Source organism: Mustelus asterias, unplaced genomic scaffold (genome assembly GCF_964213995.1).
Source record: "Mustelus asterias unplaced genomic scaffold, sMusAst1.hap1.1 HAP1_SCAFFOLD_2627, whole genome shotgun sequence".
Taxonomy (NCBI): domain Eukaryota; kingdom Metazoa; phylum Chordata; class Chondrichthyes; order Carcharhiniformes; family Triakidae; genus Mustelus; species Mustelus asterias.
In genome coordinates this window covers 14,413-27,500 of record NW_027592572.1, presented here as the reverse complement: position 1 = coordinate 27,500, position 13,088 = coordinate 14,413, and the positions used below count along the sequence as shown (strand labels likewise).

The window sequence follows — 13,088 nt, the reverse complement described above, 5'->3', positions numbered from 1 at the left end:
CAGCAGGATCCAAAACATTCAGCCTCCAGTGAAAAGAACAGAAAAAAAGTGCAGAAAGGTTTTAGTTTAAAAAATAAATTATTTATTATGAACAAACAAATGAATGTGTCACATGATTACAGCAGGTCCATTAAGAAAGAAAGAGTTATTACACCGAGGATCTTCTGTGCTGGAGGAGGTTAGAACATGCCCGGAAAACATCACACTGCTCAACAAAGCGGGGGGGGGGGGGGGGGGAGGGTGATTAACCAGGTTAGTGCACACACACACATGCAGAGTAACTAGTATAACCAGTGAGGGTTAAGCCTGCTCACCAGCGAGTGCCAGTGTAGGGTTGGAATGCTGAGATTAGTAGAGGACTACCCGAGGAGAGCAGGAAAGTGGGACAGAGCGGGAAGAGTTGAGGTGTGAAGTGAGGGACACTTGGGGGTGTGGTTTGGAGGTTCATACCAAACTTTTTATGCCCTCTCCCCTCTCTTCCTCCCCAGGGTGCTGTCTCTTGCTTGGGTCTCCACCTCACCCCGATCTGACGCAAGCTCAGCGAGCCCAGGCAGGTGAGGCTATTCCACTGTGACAGGCATCCCAGACCCACAGGTGAGAGAATGTCGGTGGGGGAAATTTGACTGTGGAAGGCCTCGCAGGTGAGCCCACCCCGGCCAGCACCCGCATGGGGGTACCTTCCAGAAGGGGGCACTCCACTGAGCAGCGATCGCAGTTCAGGTAGACCCCGACTGGGAATCTGATCAGGAACACAAACTCCGGACAGTTTACAATCCTAGAAACTGAGATACTGATGGGAATTGGCACGGTATCACAGTGGTGAGCACTGCTGCCTCACAGCGCCAGGGACCCAGGTTCGATTCCCGGCTTGGGTCACTGTCTGTGTGGAGTTTGCACATTCTCCCCGTGTCTGCGTGGGTTTCCTCCGGGTGCTCCGGTTTCCTCCCACAGTCCGAAAGACGTGCTGGTTAGGTGCTAAATTCTCCCTCAGTGTACCCGAACAGGCGCCGGAGTGTGGCGACTAGGGGATTTTCACAGTAACTTGATTGCAGTGTTAATGTAAGCCTACTTGTGACACTAATAAATAAACTTTGCTTTTACTTTACTTCCCAATTCCAGGGATCTCATTCATTACAAAGTATGCTTTGAATGTTAATTACAAACATTAACTAATTACTAACACTAACTAAATTGACTAATCACACATACTAACTATGTTAACTAACTACAACTAACTAATCATGTACTCCAGTCACCAACATCTAATAATTCATTAGAAATACTAACTTATACTAATGTAAAAGGACAAATATTTATTGCAAAGATTAACTAATTTACAAATATTACTTTACATACACGGATTACCAGCCCTAATGAACCACTTCGTCCATTGTCCCTGGCTGTGGGATTTTCTGATATACGGGACAGGTTTGTGGATATCCAAAACCTGCCCCCACAGGGCCACTTAGTGGCCAAAAGCTTCAACCACCTCGTGACAGTTGACATTGCAAAACTCAATGTGAGATAAATCAAAGGACTTTACAACGGTGATGGGAAAGCACAAACAAAATCAGGCGACAGGTTTGTGGGACCTTGTCACGATTTTTATTAAATAATTCACAGATATATTCTGATCAAAGAGAAATGTGCAGATTAAGGCTTCATTTTGCTTTGTCAGATGAGATTTTCACAGAATCATAGAATTCCTACAGTATAGGAAGAGGCCATTCAGCCCATCCAGTAAGCGCCGACAACAATCCCACCCAGGCCCTATCCCCGTCACCCAATGTATTTACTCTGCTAATCCCCCTGACATTAAGGGGCAATTTAGCATGGGGCCAATCAACCTACCCTTTCTTTCATTCATTCGTGGGACATGGGCGTCGCTGGCTGGGCCAGTATTTATTGCCCATCCCTATTTACCCCTCGAGAAGGTGGTGGTGAGCTGCCTTCTTGAATCGCTGCAGTTGGGTTGACACACAATGCCGTTAGGGAGGGAATTCCAGGGTTTTGACCCAGCGACTGCAAAGGAATGGTGATCTTTGGACACTAAGGGGCAATTCAGCATGGCCAGTCAACCTAACACGCACATCTTTGGAGTGTGGGAGGAAACCGGAGCACCTGGAGGAAGCCCATGCAGGCATGGGGAGAACGTGCAGACTCCGCACAGACAGTGACCCAACCTGGGAATTGAACCCGGGTCCCTGGTGCTGTGAGGCAGCAGTGTTAACCACTGCGCCACCCACAATATATGATGGTGATGAATGACCTCAAACAATTTCTGGTGGGTCTCTAACTCTCCCTGATGCATTTTTCTCCTAATTTCTAATTCCTCCCCCACGCATTGTCTCCCTCTAAGGGATTAATGAACCATAGTGTCGGCATGACATTATGACAATTGACTCATGCCGACACTATAGTTAAGAAAGCCCACCAACGCCTCTACTTTCTCAGAAGACTGAGGAAATTTAGCGTGTCCGCTACGACTCTCAGCAACTTTTACAGATGCACCATAGAAAGCATTCTTTCTGGTTGTATCACAGCTTGGTATGGCTCCTGCTCTGCCCAAGACTGCAAGAAACTACAAAAGGGTTGTGAATGTAGCCCAATCCATCACGCAAATCAGCCTCCCATCCATTGACTCTGTCTACACTTCCTGCTGCCTCGGCAAAGCAGCCAGCATAATTAAGGACCCCACGCACCCCAGACATTCTCTCTTCCACCTTCTTCCGTCGGGAAAAAGATACAAAAGTCTGAGGTCACGTACCAACCGACTCAAGAACAGTTTCTTTCCTGCTTTTGAATGGACTTAGCATGCATTAAGTTGATCTTTCTCTACACCCTAACTGTGACTGTAACACTACATTCTGCACTCTCTCCTTTCCTTCTCTATGAACAGTATGCTTCATCTGTATAGTGCGCAAGAAACAATACTTTTCACTGTATGCTAATACATGTGACAATAATGAATCAAATCAAATCAAATCATGATTAATTCCAGATTTTTACAATGCAAATTTCACCATCTGAATTTCAGCTGGAATTTGAACCCGGGTCCACCAGATCTTGCCGGGGGTCTCTCACTGACAATCCCACTGCACCATCACCTCCCCCCATGAGTCAAGTTAATTGTATTCTTAAGAATAAGGATAAATAGCCCTTAGTGTCCAAAGATGTTTGGTTAGGTTAATTGGCCATGCTAAATTAACCCTTAGTGTCAGGGGGATTAGCAGGGTAAATATGTGGGGTTATGGGGATAGGGCTTGGGTGGGATTGTTGTCGGTGCAGGCTCGATGGGCTGAATGGCCTCATTCTGCACTGACGGGATTCAATGATAAAACAGGTGGAGGGTATTGATTGATTCAGTATTTTGAGTACATATAAAGAGGGACTCCCCCATTTTGAACAGAGTTCCACATTGGTTCACCACCCCGATACCCCCTCTCGGGAGGCACAACCCGAGCCTCCTCATGGTCATCCCCTCTGAGCCTGTCTGTACAGGGGGATTTTCCTGTATGGCCTATTCCAGCTCACTCCCCATATCCTAGCCTCCCTCGCCAACCATCAGGACACACCTTGATGTTCTGTTTGACCATCTAGTGGTAGAGGAGGACCCCAGCAGAGAGCTCTCCAAGTGGGGTTCCTCCAGTTTGCTAGCAGGAACCTGATATGGTGGGCGTTGCCAAGCAACCCTAGGCGAGGGTGGTTCACGGCCTAGCAGGCCACAGGCCTTTTCTGCGGCCCAGGCGAGTCCGTGTTCCATGTTTATGTAGATTGCCCAAGCTCACGGTTCCTCTTTTCCGTTATTTAAAGGGGCTGCCCCATGTTTGGTTTCCCGAGCACCTAATCTTCGGTCACCCGCTACGAAGGAGGGGCGAGGGGGGGGGGAGGAAGGGGGAGGACCTCCTCGTTAGCCCGCTCCTAACCAAGGTGCCCATCAACAGGACCAAGCTATGGGCAACGGAAGGGCTCCGTCAGATCCGACTGTCGGCCAAGTGGCCTTGGGGAGCGGGCACGTGGTGACCGCTGCTGCACCTCAGGCCGTGACCAGTGGGCACCACGGGTGCTTGGGGGTGATGGGGAAGGGGGGCATCACCATCCCCTGGGAATGCCGTTAGTTTGGTTGGAGAAGTTTCCTTTAACGTTTAGTTTTAGTTACAGTGTGTTCCCCCGCCAGGGACTGCCACCCTCTCATTTATTTTAGCCCTTTGGAGAGGCGATGACCTAGTGGTATTATCGCTGGACTATTAATCCAGAAACTCAGCTAACGCTCTGGGGACCCGGGTTCGAATCCCGTCACGGCAGCTGGTGGAATTTGAATTCAATTTTAAAAAATCTGGAATTAAGAATCTACTGGTGACCATGAAACCATTGTCGATTGTCGGAAAAACCCATCTGGTTCACTAACGTCCTTAAGGGAAGGAAATCTGCCCGTCCTTACCCGGTCTGGCCTACATGCGACTCCAGAGCCACAGCAATGTGGTTGACTCTCAACTGCCCTCCAAGGGCAACTAGGGATGGGCAATAAATGCTGGCCACCCAGCGACACCCATGTCCCAGAAAATGAATAAGAAATCATTGGTTCTATTTAAGGAAAAGAGGGTATATATAGGGACTGATAGTTGCCATGTTACTGAACTAGTGATCCAAGGACCTGGACTAATGATGTGAAGAAATGTGTTCAAATCCCACCATGACAACCGGGGAATTTAAGATCAATTAATTGAATACAGGTGACAAAGTAACTATGGGATTATCGTAAAAGCCTATCTGGGTCAGCGTGGTAGTGCCGTTTATATGCCCAGGTGGTCAAGGGGTTAAGCCACGGATTTCCATTGCCTGTGTGGGCCCAAATCCATTCTCATTGGTGATTTTTCCCTCTACTATATTCCTTATACACTGTGCAGCCAAATTCCCCTCCAACTCGATTTTCAAGTTTGCTGACGACACCACCGTAGTGGGTCGGATCTCAAACAATGACGAGACAGAGTACAGGAATGAGATAGAGAATCTGGTGAACTGGTGCGGCTACAATAATCTCTCCCTCAATGTCAACAAAACGAAGGAGATTGTCATCAACTTCAGGAACTGTAAAGGAGAACATGCCCCTGTCTACATCAACAGGGATGAAGTTGAAATGGTCGAGAGCTTCAAGTTTTTAGGTGTCCAGATCACCAACAACCTGTCCTGGTCCCCCCATGCCGACACTATAGTTAGGAAAGCCCACCATTGCCTCTACTTTCTCAGAAGACTAAGGAAATTTGGCATGTCCACTACGGCTCTCACCAACTTCTTCAGATGCACCCTTGAAAGCATTCTTTCTGGTTGTATCACTGCTTGATATGGCTCCTGCTCTGCCCAAGACCGCAAGAAACTACAAAGGGTCGTGAACGTAGCCCAATCCATCACGCAAACCAGCCTCCCATCCATTGACTCTGTCTACACTTCCCACTGCCTCAGGAAAAGCAGCCGGCATAATCAAGGACCCCACACACCTCGGACAAACTCTCTTCCACTTCTTCCGTCGGGAAAAAGATACAAAAGTCTGAGGTCACGTACCAACCGACTCAAGAACAGCTTCTTCCCTGCTGCTGTCAGACTTTTGAATGGACCTACCTCGCATTAAGTTGATCTTTCTCTACACTCTAGCTGTGACAGTAACACTACATTCTGCACCCTCTCCTTTCTTTCACTATGAATGGTATGCTTTGTCTGTATAGTACACAAGGAACAGTGCTTTTCACTGTATCCCAATACATGTGACAATAATAAATCAAATCAAAGTATGGGCGATAGACTGTGATACCAGGCTCCAGTTGGGAGATAATCCGGTGATTATAATAATTTAAACCTCTTTAAGGGGCTGTCAGTTTGCTAATTGGTTCATTCGATTATTTTTACTGTTACTCAAACGGCCTGGGGCACTGGTGGGTAGGATGGAGGTACAGATGTGTAACGCTGCATCCTGCGACTAACTCCACTACCAAGCCGAGGATCAGTGTCTCAGTTCACGCTTCGCTGTCTGGTTTGGATCCATGTAACAAGATACTGACCCGGACAGGCCGCGGTGGTCTCTGATCATGTCCGCACTGTGATAGTTGGCGCAACAGCAAAGTGAGGGGATGGGGTGGAAATTTGCTTTGGCTGCAAGGTTTAAAGGAGATGTACGAGGCAAGTTTTTTTTACACAGAGGGTGGTGGGTGCCTGGAACTCGCTGCCGGGGGAGGTAGTGGGAGCGGATACAATAGTGACTTTTAAGGGGCGTCTGGACAAATACATGAATAGGACGGGAATAGAGGGATACGGCCCCCGGAAGGGTAGGGGGTTTTAGTTCAGTCGGGCAGCGTGGTCGGTGCAGGCTTGGAGGGCCGAAGGGCCTGTTCCTGTGCTGTAATTTTCTTTGAATGGTGGAACAGGATGGAGGGGCTGAATGGCCTCCTCTTCCTCTTATGTTTGTAGATTGGAGTGCCACATTCTGTCAATCACAACGGAATAACACTCCCCATTGGGCCATTGTGGAACCATCATTTGATCCTTTTCTGTTCATTGTTGGGGGAAGAAAATGCAACACTGAGCAGGGCGGTTATAGGGAAATGTAAAGAATTGTGTTTCTATAGCGCCTTTCACCTCGTGACATCCCATGGTGCTTTTCAACCAACGACGTCAAAGAACAAAGAGAAGTACAGCACAGGAACAGGCCCATTGGCCCTCCAAACCTGTGTCCATCATGGTGCCTGAACTAAACTGAAAACAAACCTTCTGTCCTTACTCGGTCCGTATCCCTCTATTCCCTCCCTATTCCTGCACCCATCCAGATGTCTCTTAGTTGTTGCTGCTGTGCCGGCTTCCACCATCTCCTCTGGCAGCGCGTTCCAGGCACCCACCACTCTCTGCGTGAAAAACTTCCCCCGCACATCTCCCTTAAACTTTCCCCCTCTCACCTTGAACCTGTGCCCCCGTGTAATTGACACTTCCACCCTGGGGAAAAGCCTCTGACTATCCACCCTGTCTGTGCCTCTCATCATTTTGTAGACTCTATCAGACCTCCCCTCAGCCTCCGTCTTTCCAGTGAAAACAATCCTAGTTTATTCAACCTCTCCTCATAGCCAATGCCCTCGAGACCAGGCAACTTCCTGGTGAACCTTCTTTGCGCTCTCTCCAAAGCTTCCACGTCCTTCTGATAGTGTGGTAACCAGAACTGCACGCAATACTCCAAATGCAGCCTAACCAAGGTTTTCTTTAGTCGCTTTATGTAGCACAGTCACTGTTGATACGATGGGCTGAATGGTCTTCTCCTGCGCTGTACTGATTGTGTGATGCACAAAGCAAGCTCCCAGTAGCAGCAGCAATGCGATAAAGACCAGGCACCCCGATTTCTGGTCATGGGACAGCTATTGGCCAGCACACTGGAGGAGTAACCCCCTCCCCATTGGACCGCGGCACATTGCACATCTGCCGGGGTGGGGGTGGTGGGGACAGAATAGATCCTGGCTTTCGACACCTCTTCCAAAAGACAGCACTTTCAACAATACAGCACTTTCAACAATGCAGCACTCCCTCAGTCCTGCAGTGTGTGAAATATGTGAAAAAATACTCACCTTTCAAACTCCCTCATGTGAAACTTAAAAAATAATGATTCGAGGTAGAATTCTGAACATAGAAATATCTATATTAAAATTCTATCACCGCGGCACGGTGGCACAGGAGTTAGCACTGCTGTCTCACAGCGCCAGGGACCCGGGTTCGATTCCCGGCTTGGGTCACTGTCTGTGCAGAGTCTGTACATTCTCCCCGTGTCTGCGTGGGTTTCCTCCGGGTGCTCCGGTTTCCTCCCACAGTCCAAAGATGGGCAGGTTAGGTGGATTGGCCATGCTAAATTGCCCCTTAGTGTCTAAAGATGGGCAGGTTAGCTGGATTGGCCATGCTAAATTGCCCCTTAGTGTCAGGGGGATTAGCAGGGTAAATACATGGGGGTTACGGGGTTAGGGACTGGGTGGGATTGTTGTTGGTGCAGACTCGATGGGCCGAATGGTCTCTTTCTGCACTGTCGGGAGTCTCTGATCCTTTCACACAGCGTATTACTCTTTGATCTGTGGGCACGGTATTCAGGGCTGATCTTGCTGTGCTGATTCTGAGCTGATGCAATCAGTATTATTGGGTAGATTCATACGGTGGCAGGTACAGCCTCGCAGGACTCGGTGCTGGACGTAAGGAGGAGGAAGAGGCCATTCAGCCCTTCGGGACTGTTCTGCCAGCCAATAGGATCGCATCCAATCAGATTGTGGCCTTTACTCCACTTCCCTGCGCATCTCCCACCCACCCTTCCCGTTTCATCCTCGACCCCCTTGTCAATCAAAAATCTGTCCAAAACAGCCCTTAATCTATTCAATGGCCCACAGTTTGCGGGGAAGGGAATTTCACAGATTGACCCCCCCATCCTTTACTCGACAGCACCCGAGAGGCTCAAACACCAACCATTGTGCCATCTAAATGGGAGACTCCTTATTTTATGATTTCCCCCCAATTCTAGAATTTCCCCCAACAGCGGAAACATCCTCTCAGTGTCTGACCTTGTTGAGTCCTGCCCTCAGGATCTCATGTTTCAAGAATGTCACCTCTCATTCTTCTAAACTCCAGTGGGTACAGAGCCCAACCCTGCTAAGACAACCCCTAAATCCCAGGAATGTTGTTCACACAACATTCCGTACACAGCAAGACCCCACAAACAGCAACTGGAGGACAGGCCACTTGCACTGAGAGAGTCATCGCACATCAAAAGGAGTGGGAAGAGCGTTGTTGGAATGTCGTAAGGCAGCTAATCTTTGCTTCTCGAAGGACGCAAATTATTTTCGAAATAGAAGACAGCTTGCCCATCTCTTTCTTATCAATCCCCCCCCTCCCTATCCACTTTCCCACCAGATCTACCCCTCGTCTCTCCCTCCTGCCTCCCTACATCCCTCACCCACCCAGCTCCCCACAACCTAGCCACCTCCTCGTATCCCTCAGACCCTCCAGAAACACAACAAGTTCCCTCCACCCTGCCTGAGGTGTTTCTTTTTACTCATTCATGGGACATGGGCATCGCTGGCTGGCCAGCATTTATTGCCCATCCCTAGTTGCCCTTGGAGGGCAGTTGAGAGTCAACCACATTGCTGTGGCTCTGGAGTCACATGTAGGCCAGACCGGGTAAGGATGGCAGATTTCGTTCCCTGAAGGACATTAATGAACCAGAGGGTTTTTCCGACAATCAACAATGGTTTCATGGTCATCATTAGATTCTTAATTCCAGATATTTTGTATTGAATTCAAATTCCACCATCTGCCGTGGTGGGATTCGAACCCGGGTCCCCAGAACATTCGCTGAGTTACTGGATTAATAGTCTAGTGATAATACCACTAGGCCATTGCCTCCCACGAGTTCTTTACTCCTGGTTACAAACATGGTGAATTCCAATACTGGTCCGTCCTCTGGGGTTCTGTGCCATTGATGTACTCCGAGTCGATTGTATCATTTTAAATCCAGCTCCATAAAGGGCTTTTCCTGTCACCCATGTCAGAGAGCCATAGAGGTTTACAGCATGGAAACTGGCCCTTCGGCCCAACTTGTTCATTCCGCCCTTTTCTTTGAACCACTAAGCTAGTCCCAATTGCCCGCGTTTGACCCATATCCCTCTATACCCATCGTACCCATATAACTGTCTAAATGCTTTTTAAAAGACATGGTGGCACAGTAGTTAGCGCTGCTGCTTCACAGCACCAGGGACCTGGGTTCGATTCCCGGCTTGGGTCACTGTCTGTGCGGAGTCTGCACGTTCTCCCCGTGTCTGCGTGGGTTTCCTCCCACATTCTGAAAGATGTGCTGGTTAGGGTGCATTGACCTGAACAAGCACCGGAGTGTGGCAACTCGGGGATTTTCATAGTAATTTCATTGCAGTGTTAATGTAAGCCTTACTTGTGACTAATAAATTAACTAAACAAAATTGTACCCGCCTCTACAACTGCCTCTGGCAGCTCGTTCCAGACACTCATCATCCTCTGTGTGAAAAAATTGCCCCTCTGGACCCTTTTGTATCTCTCCCCTCTCATCTTAAACCTATGCCTCTAGTTTTAGACTCGCCTACCTTTGGGAAAAGATATTAACAAACAGCTGATCTGTGCCCCTCATTATTTTATAGACCTCTATAAGATTACCCCTCAGCCTCCTAAGCTCCAGGGAAGAAAGTCCCAGTCTATCCAACCTCTCCTTATAACTCAAACCATCAAGTCCCGAAAGCATGCTAGTAAATCTTTTCTGCACTCTTTCTAGCAGACTGTGTAGAATTGTGCACGAAGCGATTAAGTGTAGGGATTTCTTGAACTCAAGCCAGCAAGGTCAATGTTGGCTGAGAACGCATCCAAACCTTAGTTACCCTGGGGACAGAAGAGGTTCCTGTCCATTACTCCAAATCTCCCTCATTTCAATGGGGATCTGAAGCCTTTACCCAAAGGGAGGAACTGGCCGGTGATTAAGTCTCAGTTGTTGACCGGGGTGGTAACACCTCAACGAGATCAAACGTTGGCTTAGATTGGTGGAGATCCTGAACACAGCCAACACAGCGAGAGAGACTGGGATGTTCATTTGAACAGCCAGATCCTTCCTGGTGGCCCCATTCAATCTCCAGAATGGGGCATCCTGTAGAATCGTAACGCACGGGGGAGGAGGCCATTCCGTCCATCACGCCCGTGTTGGTTCTTTGAAAGAGCGATCCAATTAGTCCCACTCCTACATCGCTCTTTCCCATAATCCTGACATTTCCTCCATTCCAACGGGTTCTCCAATTGCTTTCCTGAGCGTCACCATCGAATTTCACCACATTCCAGATCATTCCTTTCATCAACATTCCCAACTCCCCTCTGGCACTGTAGCCAGTTGCCCTAAACCTTTCTCCCCTGGTTAGACCATAAAATATAGGAGTAGAATTAGGCCATTCAGCCCTTCACGTCTGTTCCACCATTCATTCAATCATGACTGATAAGCTTCTCAACTCCATTCTCCCGCCTTTTCCACATAACCTTTGAACCCCTTACCAATCAATACCCTATCTATCTCTGTCTTAAAGACACTCAATGACCTGCCCTCCACAGCCTTCTGTGGCAAAGAGTTCCACAGATTCACCACCCTCTGGCTGAAGAAATTCCTCCCTCCTGCCAGCAGGCAGTGTTCCCCCTCCCTATCTGCGCCCCATCGCCCCTTCCTCGACACTGAGCACCTCAGCCCAAAGGGTGCAATGCAAGAACAAAGCAAAGAGAGCGAGAGGGAGAGAGAACATGAAGCAGGGGAAGCAAATTCTGAAAGAACATGTTTGCCCCGGTTAGGTGGCACCTCCTATTGAGCTGTCACAAGGTGGTGGGGAGGGGGAGGTGGTCTGCAGAGGTTGGGTTCGATGGAGGCTTGGGTCACCGTTTGTGTGGAGTCTGCACCTTCTCCCCGTGCTCTGGTTTTCTCCCACAGTCCAAAAGATGCATGGGTTAGGTGCATTGGCCATGCTAAATTCTCCCTCAGTGTACCCGAACAGGCGCCGGAGTGTGGCGACTAGGGGATTTTCACAGTAACTTCACTGCAGTGTTAATGTCAGCTTATTTGTGACACTAATAAGTCGGGGAGAGGGAGACTGTAATGAGTTGGATTATATATATCACTATTGGATGATACATATCTCTATAAGATCATCCCTCAGCCTCCTACGCTCCAGGGAAAAAGTCCCAGTCTATCCAGCCTCTCCTTATAACTCAATCCATCAAGTCCCGGTGGCATCCTAGTAAATCTTTTCTGCACTCTTTCTAGTTTAATAATATCCTTTCTATAATAGGGTGACCAGAACTGTTCCCCCGTGTCTGCGTGGGTTTCCTCCCACAGTCCAAATATTTATTTATTAGTCACAAGTAAGGCTTAGATTAACACTGCAATGAAGTTACTGTGAAAATCCCCTAGTCGCCACACTCCAGCACCTGTTCGGGTACACTGAGGCAGAATTTAGCACGATAAAAGCAAATTACTGCGGATGCTGGAATCAGCATAATTAAGGACCCCACGCACCCCGGAAATTCTCACTTCCACCTTCTTCTGTCGGGAAAAAGATACAAAAGTCTGAGGTCAGGCACCAACCGACTCAAGAACAGCTTCTTCCACGCTGCCGGGAGTTTAGCATGGCCAATGCACCCTAACCAGCACGTCTTTCGGACTGTGGGAGGAAACCGGAGCACCCGGAGGAAACCCACGCAGACACGGGGAGAACGTGCAGACTCCGCACAGACAGTGACCCGAGCCGGGAATCGAACCCGGGTCCCTGCCGCCGTGAGGCAGCGGTGCTAACCCACTGTGCCAGCGTGCCGCCCTGTGCGCAGGTTGGGTTGATTGGCCATGCTAAATTGCCCCATAGTCTGCCGATATGTGCAGGGGGATTAGTGGGGTAAATATGTGGGGTTACAGGAAAGGGCCTGGGCAAGATGCTCTGTCAGGGGGGTCAGTGCAGACATGATGGGCCGAATGGCCACCTTCTGCACAGTAGGGATTCTATGATCCGTCTCTTGTTCAGCATTCAGGAAACAAAGCAGGTTCACCCCCTCCTCCCGCCCCCTCTCATTTAAAGCAGTTACACTTCAGACGGTAACTAACGGAATGTTTGGACCCACCACTGCTGTCTTCCGGCTGTGGCTGAGCGTGCTGTGAGTGTAGGTGTTGTTGCAGAAGCTGGCAATGAGAAAGCAGCAGCTCCCCTTCAGCCTTTGGCGTCTCGCTGTCCAGCTGTCCAACTGGCGGGGGCCAGGGCAACTCCTTTATTACCTTAATCTCTACTGCAGAGGGTGGCATAGAGGGCGGAGGAGGGGGAGGAGGGGGAGGGTGGAGGGGGACGAACAGGAGAGACAAAAAAGAGAAATGAGAACAATCAGGTGAGAAAAGTCTCAGAAAATGTGTTTCAGATAAAGAGAGAGGGGTTAAAAAATACTCTTCTAGAAAGACAAAAGGTGATCACAGAGTGTTAACGCATTCTCCTCACTCCAGTCACTGAGGAACTCCGGCTACGACTCTCACCAGCTTAGAGCTTCAA

At 49.0% G+C, this 13,088-nt stretch overlaps 1 protein-coding gene across 1 annotated transcript in view; it reads right to left on the bottom strand.

The window, feature by feature from the left end:
• LOC144489881 (SH2 domain-containing adapter protein F-like) overlaps nt 1-12,850 on the bottom strand; it is a gene marked incomplete at its 3' end in the record, with an annotated part of 30,900 nt that extends 18,050 nt beyond the window's left edge. Inside the window, exon 1 of the mRNA XM_078207711.1 lies at nt 12,673-12,850. Within this exon, the coding sequence (XP_078063837.1) occupies nt 12,673-12,850 (178 nt within the window). The remainder of the gene's footprint in view (nt 1-12,672) is intronic.
• Between the last annotated feature and the right edge of the window lie 238 nt (nt 12,851-13,088).